The sequence below is a fragment of the Phaethon aethereus genome (assembly GCF_964289735.1).
Source record: "Phaethon aethereus genome assembly, chromosome: 4".
In the NCBI taxonomy this organism is placed as follows: domain Eukaryota; kingdom Metazoa; phylum Chordata; class Aves; order Phaethontiformes; family Phaethontidae; genus Phaethon; species Phaethon aethereus.
The window spans coordinates 62,585,443-62,603,399 of record NC_138578.1 but is presented as its reverse complement, the minus strand read 5'-3'; the positions used below and the strand labels follow the sequence as shown (position 1 = coordinate 62,603,399).

At 37.3% G+C, this 17,957-nt stretch overlaps 1 protein-coding gene across 5 annotated transcripts in view; it reads left to right on the top strand.

The window, feature by feature from the left end:
- Positions 1–17,957, top strand: part of PCDH7 (protocadherin 7) — a gene marked incomplete at its 3' end in the record, with an annotated part of 296,658 nt that overhangs the window by 42,253 nt on the left and 236,448 nt on the right. The window contains exon 2 of one of the 5 annotated variants that reach the window (XM_081999436.1): positions 15,789–15,830. The exons of 3 other annotated variants lie outside the window; for them this stretch is intronic. In XM_081999436.1, the coding sequence (XP_081855562.1) occupies positions 15,789–15,830 (42 nt within the window). Of the gene's footprint in view, positions 1–15,788; positions 15,849–17,957 lie in introns of all 5 variants that reach the window. One more of the 5 variants, XM_081999435.1, reaches the window with a different exon arrangement.

Sequence of the window (17,957 nt, the reverse complement as noted above, 5' to 3'; positions counted from 1 at the left end):
TTAAAAATTATCATCTTCTGTTTTATTGTCCTTCAGGTGAAGTGTTCTTTTTAGTTTTAATGACCTGGAGTGGTTTCCTTGGAAATAGCATTTTGATTATTGTTTGATTGTATTGTGTTGATTATAATTATTGTGCAGAAAAAATCAGCTAAGTCAAAATAAGTGAGCTAATTCTAGCCATCTTTGGAAACTAATCATGGGATTACCAGATTTATGAATTTAAAAGAGTCTATAGAACTCAACTTCCAGATTTTTGCATGTTCTTGTTGTTTTGTGTGCTTGAATACCAGTTGTCCTGCAAAGGAGTATAGGAAGTATTTTATATTATAGGTTTGCTCTGTTTTCGAACAACGTATTTTGCTTGAGCAGATTTGCTAGGAAGTGACAGCTCTGAAAAATTTGACACCGTGGCTGCTGGAAGTATTTCAGTTCCAGGCAATCTAAATAGTGCAGAAGGGGGAAAATGAAATATCACCATATTTTAAAGACGACAGTTTTGTCAAAGATTCCTTTTCATTCTTCGACTTAAAACAAATTGAGTAAATAAAGTATATCTAGAATGTCTGCACCCATTGAAGATGCACCACCTTTTTATTTTCTTTTTTTTTTTTCACTCCTCTCTCCTTAAAAGCATAAGAGAGAACACTGACTTAGTAAATGTAAAACACACTGTGAGGATCATAATTCTTCTGGTTTAATTGTTATCTCTAAACAGTTTTGAATTATAACAGCCTTTCATGAAACATAGCTATGTAGTGAGAACCTAAGTAAAGTCTGGTAAGATGAGACTGAAATGAAGTATTACATTCTTCAGAATTATGTTGTTGCTCAGAAATTAAAATATTTTCTGTTCAAATTCATTTCAGTAACATGAGTTATATTTTAGGAATAAAATCAGGATAATATTTTGGTCAGATCAGGTGTTCTAAACATTTTGTAATACCTTGGGTTTTTTTAAAATTAATAATGAGATAGCTGTGACAGATTTCTGACATGACATCCATCCACAGATTTTTTTTTTTTTTTAGAATATATTTTGTAACCATGTTTTATGTTATGTCATGTCAGACCTGGCCACTGTTACAAAGAACGCAGTTTTCTCCTGCATGATATCAGCATACTAAAAAGTAGCAAGGAAAATTTAAATAAGGCTTATTTTAGTGACTTTTACTTTACTTTCTCTCAGTTTCGTGGGTTCCTGCTGCAATTCTGTGTGTCAAGAATCAGGAAGGTGACCTGGCCTGCTTGTTTCAATCTTCTCAAATGTTAACAAGCATCCACAAAGACATTTTTTATAAAGACTGTCCTTAAAAGGAGTAGAGGGGGAAGAGTTTATTGAACATGGCTCTTCCTACTTGAGCAGATATAATTGCTCACAATGAAATTCCTGTTCACCCCAGCAGCAGTGCTGTGTATGTCCAGTGTATACTTCTCTCCTGCTCCATTTTGATGTGGCACCAGACTTGATGCTAGTGTGTGTTCCCTTAACATTTACTGCCAAAGAAATAATATACAGAAAGACTTTACTGATGTTTACAAAATTCTGTTGAGAGTGGACCTCGCTATCCACAAAGTAAAAGCTACCCTGGTTTGGTACCCACAGTGTGCAGAATACTGACAAGGAGACACTAGGTTTCCTCCTGTTGCTGTTTTCCTTGTGTTCCACAATGAATCAGTTTTACTTGATCTAAAAAAAGGCTTATCTGCTCTATTATACTAAAACCTGTCATAGATATTTTCCTTCTTCTTAGTTCGCTTTACAATATCCCCAAATGAATTTGCATTATTTTAAATTTAGCAGGCCCAGCAAAAAATCTACCGCCTTGGATTTCTCAAGTTCCTGCCTGATACAGAGAGGGCTTAAGTATTTTCCTTCCTGCAAAGCAGAGGTTTTTTTTCATGGACCTAAACCATGTATTTGCTTGTTTCTAGGAAAGCCAGAAATTGGAGAGTAACCACTAAATTTTTTTCCACCTGATACATGACATGAAGGCTTTAAGAAAAATAAGGACTTTAAAGGTTTCTCATTTTCTTGAAGAAGCTAAGCCATCTCAAAGCTTTGAAAGTAATGAAGAAACCTGTAACTGAAAATCTTTAACTATTACAGTTGCTTCTTCTAACTCATCTCAGTAGTTACACAACTTTTCCAAATATTTTGTGAATAGGCAGTTTTAAGCAGGGTTCTGCTGCTGTACTTCTCGCAGGGAAAGAAGAATAAATTGTCACCTCCAAAGTGGAAACATTGAGAGCCTTTGAATAACTGCACAATGACTGAGTGGTTTCTTTGTATATCTAGCAAGTTTCTGTTTAGTTTACAGAGCTGGTATTTCCATGTTGTTTGCAGATAGAAGTATGGGGAAAAATTATATTTGGGCTTTATCTTTTTTTCTTTCAACACATGCTTGCTGTTTTTCAGCATTTCAGTACACCAGTCTGTGACAGCTAACTACAGAAAGATGTAATTAAAAATAATTCAGAAATTTCTCTACAAACTTTTTCTGTTTGTGGGCATCCTGATTACCAGTGGAGGACTCAAATTGGAAGAAATAACCACTGAAAAAGCATGAGGAAAAAGGTTATGCAAATTTTAAGATTAAATCAGCTCAGTACTCTTGCTATTTGAAGAAAGAGAGAGAAGCCTTTAATTTGTAAAATGTTATACTGTGATGCAGAAAACCAATTATAATATACATAAAGTATGTGCCTCTTATTAAATTCTGAGGTATCCTTCTATTTGAAATAGAAACCCTCCCAAATAGATATCTAGAATTGTCACCTATCAACCTTGGCTGGTATACTCTGCTTGCCAACCAAGCTAATCATAGTTTCATTGGTGTACGTGTGTCTCCAGACACTTATTCAGAAAAATATTTTTTATTGTTCGCCTCCCCCTCCAGATATGGGGTAGCAGTTCTAACTTGTCTTACTACTGAGTACTAAAACTGGTAATATGCTGAGTAGGGGCAGCTGTGTAAAAATGAACTGGACTATGCTTCTGTAAGTCACCTTGACAGAGGAAGTCTTTTCACAGTATGCACACACTGCATATCAGATGTAATTTAATATGAAAGAAATGGAGGCACATTTAAGACTGATTTTCGGTCCTAAAATAATTATTTCACTGGAAAAAGATGCTTTTTATTTTTGATAAAAAAGGAGGAAAAAAACCCCCAAACCCTAAACCAAAACAGCATATAGTGTTAATTCCATATTCCCATATACCAATTCTGTACATAAATTAATTTGTGGTGAGAAATTTATGGGCAAATGGATTAGTGGTCACCTAATACCTGCAAGCATGTAAAATATGCTATGTTGAGATCACCAGAGTGCAATCTAATGTGAGGTAATTTAACTGATCTCAGAAATATTTGAATGCAGCTTTCATTGCAGTTTACTGTTCAGCTACTTTCAAATGTGTACTGTTAGTATGATAATCTGATTTGGACACATGACATAATTTCACTTATATAACTGCTGTCAAATCTAGCTTAATTTTGGTCATTTTAAGTTTAATGTAAAAGGATGTCCAAGAAATTAAAGGTCACTTCATTAGCTGCTTATTTTTCTTTCTTTTTTTTTCTTTATATATTTTCATCATATATTAAAGATTAAAAAAAACCTTTCTCTGCTTCCATTAACAAAAAGTGAATAGAGAAGAAAAAGCAATTATTTGCAGAATGTAAAATCCTTATGATAATTTGACAGACTTTAATTAAACCAATCTACCATGCTGTGCTCATAAGACAGACTATGAAATAGGCTCTTATTTGTTAGGAAACACCATACTGCTCATTGATAAAGGACTTCAGAAGTTGCAACTTATTTAGAAGCATGGAATTTATGTTTCCTTTGAAAGGGAAGACACATGTACAAAAACCACTCTTATTTTGAACTTAAGAAAAAGTGCACAGCTGACAATATAAACAGGTTTACAGTCAGTATAATTTCCATAGTATTTTGCATACACATAGAGAGTATCCAAGGATCATTGTATTCTTTATAAATGTAGCTCTTCATTATGATGTTTTTATAATGTAACTTAAGAGTATTTAGATGAATGCATGGAGGAATCAAGAATTTACAAATTTTACAAACCTTTTGACTACAACTTGCAGGTACACTGAAGAGGGACTCAGGCAACCTAAGTTCAGTTTCTGCCTACTGAACATCATTCATCTTTAAATAATGTTGTTTTACGAATTTGTGTTTTACATCCATGTTTTCTGTGATCTGCTCAAATAGTGGAGTGAGCCTATGTCCATCTAAAAGACAGAGCCCAGCCATACTCAGACATTTCTTTTCAAATTGGTGATAGATTGGTAGCAATGCTTACCTTCGTCTTCTGACATATTTTAGTAGTGATCTTACTTGATTTTTTTTTTTTTACTACAACATCCCTACAAGGTGAGGTGTTGCCATGATCAGTGAGTTTTCTATGGTGAGAGTGATACTTAATTGTACTTTGGAATATGATATAAAGGCCGATAGGCCTGTCCTAGCCATTTCCTGCCTAAGGATCCTGTGTAAAGCAGTTAAATCCAGCCCCGCCTTTACGTCTTTTCCTCTCACTTCTTTCCATAACTTTTTCTTTTCATTTTGGCTGCTCTGTGAGACTCTACTGTTAGAGCCCTACTGCACCTTTGGCATAATCCTCTGCTGCCTGACAGCTGGAGTTTTATCCACCTGGAATGGGTCTCCTGTTGCCGTGACAGAGTCCCTGCTCCACGCAGCATTATTGCATTTGTTCTCCTCTCTAGTCGATCTCTTGCTTGCCTCCGCGAAGCAAGGGCAAGCGTGGAGGGGGGGCTAGAGAAGACCTTGAAGCCTGTCATACCCCAAGTACAGTAGGAGGGTCTATATTGAATAGGGATTAGCGGCCCAGTGTCTCCAAAGGGCTGAAGTGCAAAGCATTCCTGTGAAGTCTGTTGCGCCCATGAGTAGAAAAGTAATACTTCACATTGCAAAGTAATAAATAAATGCATTTACCTGCTCTTTCTGTCACATCATAACAGTCTGTTTTAAATATATCTATAAGGCAGTTACTTCTGTGTACAGGCATGAGAGGTTTTTTTTTATGGAATAAATTACATGATCAGGAAAATTATAAGTAATGAGAAAAGGGAGGAGAAGGGAAGTCAGATAATCAGAGAGGTACATTATAGCGGTGTGGTGAGTTCAGGGATAAAGGACTGACATGTCAACTGAGATAGACATTAAAGGGGTAATTAAAATAAAACTTTATTAAGCTATATTAACAAACCAAGAGCAAGAGGGAAGCAGGACAAATATTATGCTTAAAGCTGAAAGATAACCAGATGTGATCATAGAATCATAGAAACTTTGAGTTGGAATGGACCTTTAAAGGTCATCTAGTCCAACCTCCCACTGCAGTGAGCAGGACATCTTCAACTAGATCAGGTTGCTCAGAGCCCCATCCAGCCTGATCTGGAATGTTTCCAGGGATGGGGCATCTATCACCTCTTTGGATAACCTGTGCCAGGGTTTCACCATCCTCACTGGGAAAAATTTCTTCCTTATATCTAGTTGAAATCTGCCCTCTTTTAGTTTAAAACCATTACCCCTTGTCCTATCACAACAGGTCCTGCTAAAAAAGTCTGTCCCCATCATTCTTACAGGCCCCCTTTAAGTACTGGAAGGCTGCAATAAGGTCTCCTTGGAGCCTTTTCTTCTGCAGGCTGAACAACCCCAACTGTCTCAGCCTGTCCTCATAGGAGAGGTGTTCCATCCCTCTGATCATTTTTGTGGCCTCCTCTGGACCCACTCCAACAGGTCCGTGTCTCTCCTGTGCTGAGGGCTCCAGAGCTGGATGCAGGACTCCAGGTGGGGTCTCACCAGAGCAGAGTAGAGGGGCAGAGTCACCTCCCTCGACCTTGGTAGTTCTTCCCTTGTCCACTGATGTGGTCACTCCATCCTAGAAGGCCACTAGGTTGGTAAGGCAGGCCTTGCCCTTCGTCAAGCCATGCTGGCTGTCTCAAATCACCTCCCTGCCCTCCATAGCTTCTAGGAGGATCTGTTCCATGATCTTCCCAGGCACAGACGTGAGGCTGACAGGTCGGTAGTTCCCAAGGTCCTCCTTTCCTACCCTTTTTGAAAATGGGTGCAACATTGCTCTTTGTCCAGTCTCCAGGGACTTCACCTGACTGCCATGACTTTTCAAATCTCATGGAGAGTGGCTTGGCAACTACATCATCCAATTCCCTCAGGACTTTGTGATGTACCTCCTTGGGTCCCATAGACTTGTGTCTGTTCAGGTTCCTCAGGTGGTCTTGAACCTGATCTTCTCTTACAGTGGGAGGGACTATGCTCCTCGAGTCCCCATCTTGCAGCCCATCCCCTCAAGAGGTATAGGAAGAGACACTGCTAGTGATGAATGAGGCAAAGAAGTTGTTGAGTACCTCAGCCTTCGAATCCATTCTCCAGTCTTGCTGGAGAATGTGGGGGGGTGTGTGGACGCTTTCTTTGATGTTCCTTTTCTGACTAACATCGCTACAGAACCCTTTGTTATTCTTTGCATCCCTTGCCAAGTTCAGCTCCAGCTGCACCTTGGCCCTCCTGACCCCATCCCTACACAACCAGGCAACATCCCTGTACTGATCCCAGGATACCTGTCCCTGCTTCTACTGCCTGTGCATTTCCTTCTTGCCCCTTAGTTTGCCCATCAGGTCTCCAGTCAGCCTTGCTGGTCTCTTGCCATCCTTTCCTGATTTCTTGCTGTCGTGGTTTAGCCCCAGCCGGCAGCTAAGCACCACGCAGCCGCTCGCTCACTCCCCCTCCCGCAGTGGGACGGGGAAGAGAATTAGGAAAAACCTCGTGGGTTGAGATAAACACGGTTTAATAGGACAGAAAGAAAGAAGGGAACAATAATGATAATACCAACAAAGGAATGTACAAGAACAAGTGAGGCCCAATACAGCAATTGCTCACCACCCCGTGATCGACAGCCCGTCCCCGAGCAGCGATTTCCGCCCCCCCGGCCAACTCCAGTTTATGTACTGGGCATGACGTCGGATGGTAGGGAATATCTCTTTGGCCAGTCTGGGTCAGCTGTCCCGGCTGTGTCCCCTCCCAGCTCCCCGTGCACCCCCAGCCTGCTCGCTGGCAGGCCAGCACAAGAAGCTGGACTGTCCTTGACGGCTCAGCAACAACCCAAAACATCAGCACATTATCAACAGTTCCTCATCCCAAATCCAAAACACAGTCTCACACTAGCTTCTGTGAGGAAAACCAGCTCTATCCTGGCTGAAACCAGGACAGTATCCACCCCTTATTCCATACCATTTACGTCATGCCCAGGTCCTATACTTTTCAATACATTCCAATTATTCATTATTACTCTTCCTGTCCTTTAATATATACACACAGATATCACTCTCTTAGTCCATGGGCCATCACTTAAAATGTCTATGGAGTTCAGTCAGTCCATGACTCTGGGCTTCATCCATCATAGCAGTCTCTCAGGGCAGGGGAGATGGTATGTGGTGTTGGATTGTCATCTGGCACGGTCCATGTCCATGATCTCCAGGTCGAAGATGTCGATCTCGAGGGATTTGTTGGGCGCAAGCTGCTGAAGCCAGTTCTGGTTTCATCACTGCTGCACGTTGCTTGGTTTCAGTGAAGCTCATTCTTCATCAGTCTGGGTGATTCTTACTATAATACCATTGATATGGTAGATAGCAGCCATAGTAGTAATGTCATTCTGAACAATTAACATAATACAATTCAAATCATTGACTGTTTTCACCCAAAATCAAGTCTCCTTGAGGTACACATCGGACTTCCCCATCCTTCCGCATTACCCACCAAGTGCACCCAGGTCCCTGGGCAAAGGCAATCCCACGAATGGGTTTGCCTTTTCCTAATGCAGGAGTAACCCAGACTGTCTTTGGAATATGCATTCTCCAGAAACCCACAACACCCAGAAATGCTTGTGTTTCTTTTTTGCTAGTTGGTGGAGACATAGCTGTTATTTTGTTGATCACATCCGTTGGGATCTGTCGACGTCCATCTTGCCATTTTATTCCTAAAAACTGGATCTCTTGTGCAGGTCCCTTGACTTTACTTTGCTTTATAGCAAAACCAGCTTTCAGAAGGACTTGAATTATTTTCTTCCCTTTCTCGAAAACTTCTGCTGCTGTGTTGCCCCATACGATGATGTCATCAATGTATTGCAGATGCTCTGGAGCTTCACCCTGTTCCAGTGCAGTTTGTATCAGCCCATGGCAAATGGTAGGGCTGTGTTTCCACCCCTGGGGAAGTCGATTCCAGGTGTATTGGACACCTTTCCAAGTGAAAGCAAACTGTGGCCTGCACTCTGCCGCCAAAGGGATCGAGAAAAACGCGTTAGCAATATCAATGGTGGCGTACCACTTGGCTGCCTTTGACTCCAGTTCATATTGAAGTTCTAGCATGTCCGGCACGGCAGCGCTCAGTGGCGGCGTGACTTCATTCAGGCCACGATAGTCTACTGTCAGTCTCCACTCTCCATTAGACTTTCGCACTGGCCAGAAGGCAAAGATTTTGGAATATCACCGGAAGAGGAGGTGGCGCGTGCTGAAGAGGCTCCACCATATAATGAATTGCCAGAGAACGAAAGGCAATATGCCCTGTTCACTGATGGGTCCTGTCGTATTGTAGGCAAACATCGAAGGTGGAAAGCTGCTGTATGGAGCCCTATACGACGAGTTGCAGAAGTGGCTGAAGGACAAGGTGAATCAAGTCAGTTTGCGGAGGTGAAAGCCATCCAGCTGGCTTTAGATATTGCTGAACGAGAAAAATGGCCAGTACTCTATCTTTATACTGACTCATGGATGGTAGCAAATGCTCTATGGGGGTGGCTGCAGCAATGGAAGCAGAGCAACTGGCAACGCAGAGGCAAGCCCATCTGGGCTGCTGAATTGTGGCAAGATATTGCTGCCCGACTAGAGAATCTCGTCATAAAAGTACGTCACGTAGATGCTCACGTACCCAAGAGTCGGGCCACCGAAGAACATCAAAACAACCATCAGGTGGATCAGGCTGCTAAGATTGAAGTGGCTCAGGTGGAGCCACTTGCACCTGGGGATTGAGAGCTCTTGTGCTCTGTGGAGAGCAAGATGTAAGATTTCCATCTTTGTATGGAAAATGATGCAGAAGTGAAATTTAAACTTTGCCTTAGTTTTAAATGAAGGGGACAATGTTGTACATGGAAGTAAAACCTGGAAGTGTCTGAGATAAAAGCAAAACTTGAAGTCTGATGTATGTTAGTCAAGGAGGAACAGAGAAGTGTCATCACAGAATTCTGACTGATATAGAACAAAGCAACCCAAGTCTTCCTGTAAATAAACCTGTGAGGGCAAAAATGGTGCTGTTTTGTTGAAGAATAGTGAATACAGTATTTATATTTAAGTAGTGGGGAAGATGTAAAAGAAGGGATAAAGTTCTAAAAGTGTGACCTTGTTTTTTATCAAACAGTAGAGCAGAGTTTATATAAAATTTGAATTGCTGACATAGAAGAAGAAGGAAGATGGGAAAATGTCTTTACTGAGAAGGGTTAATACAAAGCTATCTAACACTTTCCTTTGAATAGATGATCAACTTCCTAGATAAAGAAAATTTAGTAATCTATCTCTTTGGACTTCAGGAAGCAGTTTATACTGTGCCCCATGGGAAATTATTTGTGCACCTGAGGAAGATGGGGATTACTAGAGGAATTACAAATTACATGAGAAATTCACTAAAATGAGGCGACAATTGGTGTTGTTCCAAAGGTAAACATTATAAAGAGAGGGAAAGCTAGTCACTGAAGTCAAATATCAGTCTTAAGACTGATTTTGCTTTATATTTTAACCTTCATGCACACATGCACAGAGTCCAAATATAACAATGAAATCTGATTATGAAAACATATGATAAATATCATGAGTTTGGGTGAGGATGAGACTGTACTAGATGGACTAGAAAATTTTTTGGATTTAACAATTAAAATAACAACTCAAAATACAATAGCAAGAATAAGACTATAAGTTTTAGATCCAGTTGTAAATTCAGATTCAGGAAATCATGAGATGGAATCAGTAGAAAAAGAGGACTATTTAATGAATTAGGCAGAGTTATTATGAGCACCAATGTGACATAAATTTGTTTCTGCAGCATAAGGCTGCATCAAGTTGTGTGCTGCTGTGAGAGAAACAGACATATTCATGTCATTCGAGGAGTCATTCATGAGACTTCCTCTGAAAAATCATTATATTATTCTGGTCAACCATTTTCAGGAAGAATTAAGCTTACATTTAGAGATTCAGAAAGAGCTGTTTAATAACCATGGAATATAGAGTTAGCTATGCAAGAGATGACTAACAGGGCTTTGCTTATTCAGACTTAAGGCTCTGAGAAACATGCTGTGGCAGGCTAAAATTGGATGGCAGAAGATGTTACTATCCTCAAGGCATGAATACTTGAACCTCCTTTGAATCGTTTTGTGAACCACTGCCTGGTATATCACGGTAAATCAAAACTGGAATTCTTTTACTTTAATGCACCCAGATGAAGACTACAGTAGTACATAAGCATATCATATAACCTTGCCCTGAAGGTTTTAATGCCCATCAGAAGGGTGGAGCAGATGGATGAGGGTGGTAACTATTCCTGCCATCTGGTTTTAAGCCACTGCTACATGTATTTCAGAGCTTTAAGAAAGTAAGTGGTGAGAGGAGATTTGATTGCTCTTCATAAATATATTGGGAACAAATACCATCAAAAATAATTAAAGAACGATGTTGATATACTAACAATTTAATATACCACTATATATTTAACCTAGAAGTTAAAAAAAAGTTTTCAACCCTCCGGAGGTATGAGATGATGTAAAAATATCTTACTAGTTTTGAAGTGGAATTTAGAAAAAGAATTATACAGATATTTTCCTTCCAGTATGTTCTTGTAGTCCTAAGAAAAGGAAAAAAGAACAGAAACAACAACAAAATGTGGGCCAGGCTTTTCATGCCTTGGTTTCTTAACAATGGATTAAACTGTTAGTAGCATCATCTACATCAAGACCAAGCTATCTTCTGTAAGCTGTTTAAAGAGCAGCACAAACCTCTCAGTGTGAGGTTTGCAGCATCACAGGCATCTAAGGGTGTCAGTACATGCTGTTCTGTTTTTCTGTAAGCTTTTTTTTTTTTTTGACATGGCAGTATTACTCAGTTTTTGCGGAAGTCCAGAGTGTTGCTTACTTAAGATTGTAATAAGTAACTTAGGTAACTTTCTTATTATTACAGTGCTTCTTACAAGGTTGTGTTAATGTGTTAGTTCAGTAGGGTAAAGTGATAGAATTTTAATAAACGTATTACAGAAACAATATGCAAACCATATGGTAGTTTGCATTATTGAGACTTTTTAGGTAGGTTAATCCTATGTTATTCTACTCTGTGCCTTCAAAAAACTATTAGCAAGCTATATTTCTGAACACTGTCTACCTGAAATAAGTCAATGCATATGGATTGAAAATAGAACAATAATATCATTATACTGGATTGTAATGAAGACTATTCTGTGCTTCAGGAATCGCAAGGCATTGTAGTAAATAGCATTAAATATGCAACATTTTTATTGTTACAGTGCTTGTGTAAGCGTGGATGAGAGAGTTCAATGGGCTATTTTAAATTATGGTTTTCATTCCTACCTCCTACTAGTAGAAGGAATACGTTTATGATTAATTTACAACATTTTGGGTTTTTTTAGAAATAGTTGATTGCTAAACAGTTAAGTATATGTGATTTTTTTTCATTCTAAGGTATAAAATTCTTTAGTTTGTGGGGATGAATGAATTAATTTCATGACAATGGCATAGAAGCAGTCTTTTCATCTCTAACCACTGTCTTTGTGACCCAGCAATCTTCTGGTGCTTAACATGAAGAGCGGTTGATACATCTCCATATTACTGCAAAGGGTGACTATGAACAGAATATAAACCTAATATCCTAACAATAAGAAGTGGTGGGATACACCAGATATCTAAATGTTCAAAATTCATTCACAGACATAATGGGAGCAGGAAATCAATAAACCAGAGAGTTTTTAAAGAGAATGGATGTTACATGTTTATTTTATCAATTTTATGCTTGTAATGATGGGTTAAAAATGATAATTTGTTATTTTTTTGGTTTTTGCATGAAGTAGAAAACTTATTTTCTATGGTCTTCATTTACCTTTTACCTAATATGCAGAAGTCAGAAGTAGTCACAATGAAGTCACAAACTGGACCCAACTGATGCAAAGTAGTTAGGAATACGGCAGATTGACTTTAAGTAAGGTTAAATGAGAATACAGTAATGTTAAATCGTGTATTAAATCTAGGTGTGTTACCCCTTTAAGTTGATTTCTTTAACTTTTGTTTTCTTTTAGACTTTCATTGTCAGGATTCTTAATAGGTTTTCTTATATTAAATTAGACCATATATGTTACAAAAATCCTGATTACTAAAATCTATGCAACTCTGTGATCATATGTAGCAGTCCTCATTCATTTCTTACTCAAACTTTTCATCAGTTTCAGTTTGCCTTTTCTTTTTACCCTCTGTATGGCCTTTAATGATTCACAGATATTGTACAAATGGTACCACACAAAGATATTGAATATCTTATTTAATGATTCATTCTGTTTTGTTTAAGAGTATGAGAATTAGTATTTCTTATTCAACATGTATATTGTAAGGATATATATTCAATACACTTCCTATAGTTCCCCATATCCTATTTTGATTTCCGTCACAAACTGAAAATGAAGTTGTGTGTGTAAAAGAAGTTTAAAAGTAGGTTAAAAACATCTTCTGAAATGTAACAGAAAAACTATGGAGACATATTTTTATCTGGCATTTGCTGTAGTGAGCAAAAATGAGCATGTTGTGCCTTTCAGTTCCATCTAAGACATGTTGAATGTTGAAGAAACTTGTAATGTCTCAAAGTTTTAGTAATTCATACACATCAGTCAGATAAATATACAATATATACTGCAATCATAATGTATTTATAGACACAGATTCAATGTTAAGAACGAAGTGAGATGAGTGGCAAAAAAAAATCAATGATAAAAAGGTGCTTGCAGAAGTTAATCATTCTGAGTTTGTAGCAATATGTTGTGTCTGTGATCATCTATACTGCGTTAAAATGTGGCTTCTCACTTATTTAATGAAAACTAATTGCACACAATAGCAAATACATCTCACTAATACTAAAAGTTCAGTTCCCAATAGCAATGAATATGTAAGTTAACATATCTGGAACAGATTTCCCATTAAAACATTAATGCAAGAATATTGTAACCTATCAAAGAGGTATGTGAGATTATGCCTATGATACACAGAAACTGGACTCAGTGTATAATTAAAAACATCCAGGCCTGTATTTCAGTATTATGGACTGGATTAGTGGAGAACTGGAAGCATCTTGCTTATGAAAACTGAGATAGTGACTCTCATTTCTTCATTTAACTCTTTGCTGTATGTGCATTTTCGTGCCAGGAAATGGGAGGAGGAAGACGACAGTAATATCAGTTTCCTTAAAATTAGCAAGATTCTTCAGCTGCCGTAGAAAAGTGAGGAAAACGGCAACTCCTTTCGTAGAGATTTAGAGAAGGAGAAAAGATAATTTTCTAATTTTTTCCATCAATTATTACATATGGATGCATCTACATTAATGACACAGAGCACAGGAAGGGGTATTTTGGGTGTGAATTTGAGTTGAGTCTATATTTGGAGTCTTGCTGTACATATTTTCGTGCACCACTGATGCTTTTGAGGCATCCTTCCAGCATTGTCTTGAGAGTGTCACGTGGTGCGTAGCACTTGCAATGCAGATGCAAGCTCCTCCATCAGTTTGCTCTCCACGCCTGCATAGTATATGCCTAAGATTGCCAAGTGGTACAAACTTTGTTGCTTCTTAAGATGTAATGTAGAGAGGCACAACAAACTGCACTGTTTTCCTTCCCTTTTATACTGCATCAGCAGGTGATATGGACACACACACTGAGACTGCCATGATTATTTGAATTTGTGAGGATATAATGTATCGCGTATTTGATACAAGGATTCAATGCTTTGTCTGGTATGTGCCAGGTAATTGTTTTTGCTTGTTTTATCTATTGATTTAGGATTTGATTTGTTAACTGAAAAATAGCATGAGTATCTGTCATAGAAGAGATTTCTAATTATATAAAAAGTCTGTTACATTTATGAAGCTTTTTGAGCTCAGAAATATCTTATGATTGCACCCAATGCTCACAGTTGTGTTCATATCTTGGAGAAAGATAGTGGATTGCATAGCGGACAAGTCTTCTATTCCAGTGTATGCATTTTCCTTAAAGTTAGCAAAATTTATTTTTTATATAAATTTGAATAACTGTTGAAGTTGGCAACTTTAAGATACTTGATGTACTTAAATGATAGGTAGAGAGATAGATCAATCCAGATAGATAGATAGATGCATTACCTATATTTCTATAAAACTTTTTTTGACCAGTTTAGTGTTTTTGCCATTTAGTGAAATTAAGATAGTGGAAACTGAACAAAGAGATTTGCATATAATTGGATTGATGATGATGAAGAATTTTTAGAGGCGTAAATATATTTCTTCTGCAAAGCAGAATGTCTTGCTTTCTTGTCCCAGATGGCTTCAAGTAAGAAGATCATATTTAGACTGAGGAACAGACATTACTTATTTGAGGACATTTGGGAGTCTTTTGTGGATTATGCTCATAGGGAAAAAGCTGCTTTGTAAGAGATGTTCAACATTGCTATCCTGCACTTGTGTAATATGATTTTAACATTGCATATGTGTGTTAGATTGGAAGAAGTGATTCATTAAAATGTTGGAAAATAAGGACTTAGTAGCATGTGATGTAAAATAAATATAATTTATTAATAATACAAAAACACTGTAAAAGCTGAAAAGACTGTCTGGTGAATGCCAACCAAACATGTTATGTAACCCACACATAATGGGTTAATGTTTTTTGTGTAGATGACCCTTTCTGAGTGATCTTTTAAGAGCTGTTTTTGAAGAATATATTTGACAGAAACCTTCACTGTTTATCAGTTGATGTGCATGTCTTTTTAGTGTCTCATTTCCTTCATAAACATCTTGGTCAAAGTGATTCAAAGAATTTGAAAAAAGTTCTCCATTTTCTTTTTGTCCTCCTTGTAGCATAGTAGTGCGTACCCGGCATTCTGAATAACTTACATGTTCACAGAATTGTTATTGTATGTTGCCTTCCAAATCTGGCTCGCTCACTCTCTTTTTTTTTTGGTGGGAGAGTGAGGTGGGTTGAGGGTGAAGAAGAGTTGCTTGTTTGTTTTCTCATAAAATTCCTATTCTTGGCTCCATTCAAGTATCTGATATTATTAACGACTTACTGCACTGTTTATCCCATCACTTCATGGAAAAGAGTTATACTTGTCACTGATACCTGAAACATTTATATTATTTTTTACTCTGTCTGCAGTAACTATAAGAAAGAAAAGGAAGAATATATAAATCAGTGCAACTTCTCTATGATTTAAAACCATCCTGTTCCTGGACATAGTTAACTTAATTCTTTCTTTTTCTTAAGCAATATGTAACACTGTGCTAACTCTTTTCACTGCCAAATAGTTATTTTATGGAATATGTTTGGACCTAAGGGAGAGAAGAGGAATCCTTTGGCTCACTTATAAGATCTGTGCTGCAGGATTAGGTTAGCCAAACCCTACTCACATCCTGGTAAGCAGACATATATTTTTGTATTTTTTGTAGGTGGATACAGTGCAGACTTCGCAGCACCCTGACCACATTGAGGAATCATGTAAAATGAATGTATGTGCTCGTAAGTGAATTATTTATGAAATGAAACTCCAACTCTAAGGGATGTTGGATCACAAAATACATGAACTCTTTTTACTCTTATGTTAAGAAATTGATTCCCAGGGGGCAGGGTTACTGCAGACCTATATGGACCTTGAGAGCAAAGCTATTAAAAAAAAAAAAAAAAGAAAATGAAAAAATCATGATAAATCATTTTAAAAAAACCTGAAACCAAGAGATTCAGATTACATTTTGGATGCATTTGGAGAGATACTAAATAGAGTCAAGAATCCAAAACGGAAAAACAAACTGTATGTGAGAAAGGTTTGGTAAGTAGAAATGATCAGAAGTGGAGGAACACAATCAAATACCATCTAATTTAGGAGTATGAATAGGATGAAAAAACTCACCGTTTTCTGCTTGGTTCCTTTGAAAGGACTGAAATTTGATTAGATGATTGCTTCAATTAGTAACTGGGAGATGAGTGTGGAAAAGATTGAATTTTCAGTATTTGAATCAAGGAATTATCTGTGGTTTTTGGAAAGAAAATTAACAACCCTGATGATGTGCTAGACAAACAAAAAAATTTATACCTCAGGACTGAATTTCTGGAAATTCAGATATAATTTTAGTATTTGAAAATCTTCGTACTACTAGGGGACACGAGGCAGAGTGGGAGGGAAGAATTAGAGGAAGTAGTCTCAGGTCCTTCAGATGCTGCTGAAAAAGTGGCTCTATGAGGAAATTGAGGTAGATAAAGAAAAGAAACTAAAACATGCAAAATGACTTTACCAGTGAATAAGGAAATCGCAGTCACTCACATGTATACGCATACAGTTTGGTTGTTAAATACAAGGTAATTCACTTGGCTAGAGCACTCCAGACTAGAATGATTGTGCCAAGGGTTGTACAATTGCCAAAACCTTTTCAACTCTGCAGTCACTATTAGGCTATATACATCATATAAAGACAAGGACTGTAACACCAATTCCAATTTTATATATACACATACCAATTTTTATATTTATTTTATATATATATTTGTATATTACACTATATAGTATATCAGCTTATAATTTAGAGAAAGGAAAGGCTGAATATTTTCTCCTAAATAATTTATTTATTCATATCCTTCATCTTCATCATAAGGAACAACAAAACGTGGTATTTTAAGTATTAATAATTTTTCACCAAGCTCTTTTTCTTATGAATAAAACCTTCAAGTTTATGATGTAAAGCTGGTGTAACTGTGTGAGAAAACTATAGTATATTTGTAACTAAAATGTATATTATCACATGCCTTCCTTCATAGTATGGTTTTTCAATTATATGAACAACAATGTTGAAAAACACTTTTTCTCTCCTGATTGTTATGCATTTATGTCTGAACTAGTTCACCCTTTGTGTTTATCCCTCCAAAACCGGTAGTCTGCCACTTTTTTCCACTTTTAGTAATTAGTTCCAAGCGGAGGAATTTGTGATACAATAGGGGCTTTGACCTCTTTATTGTACTGAGATATACTATCAAACTTCTAAGTCTGTATACTGCTACTATATTGATTTTGTTTTCTGTGAACAAAATCAATGAACAAAATTAAAATTAAAAAAATCAATTCTTTTATTTTTAATTGTTGTGGGTTTTCTACATGTACTTTGTTTATTTAACCTTGATTGCTAGTCTGGAACTCACTGAAAGGAGAACACATTGGGACTTTTAGTAATTCTGCATAAAACAGACCTATGGAAATTAATAAAATACAGAAAGGAATTTAAGGTTAAGACATACAGGAATGAGAAAGAAAAAGATGCAAAAGAGATCAAGAAAAGTATTACTTTGGGGATGCATTGTTTAGGAATATCAAAGAACCTATAAAAATTAGTACTAACAGCTTTGTCAGAAAAATCAGCATACAGGTTGTTTCTTTTGAATTTTCTAGCCCTTTCCTTTAATTCAACAGATGGTTAGAAATGGCATATGAAATACCTGCAATCCATTGACCATATTTAATGAGTTCAGAGCAGTTGCAAACATTACCTAAAGATGAGAAAAAATCACATAAGAATTTAATATGTAACATTTTGCATAAATAAAAGCGTTAAGTATGCAAATATGTTTGTGAA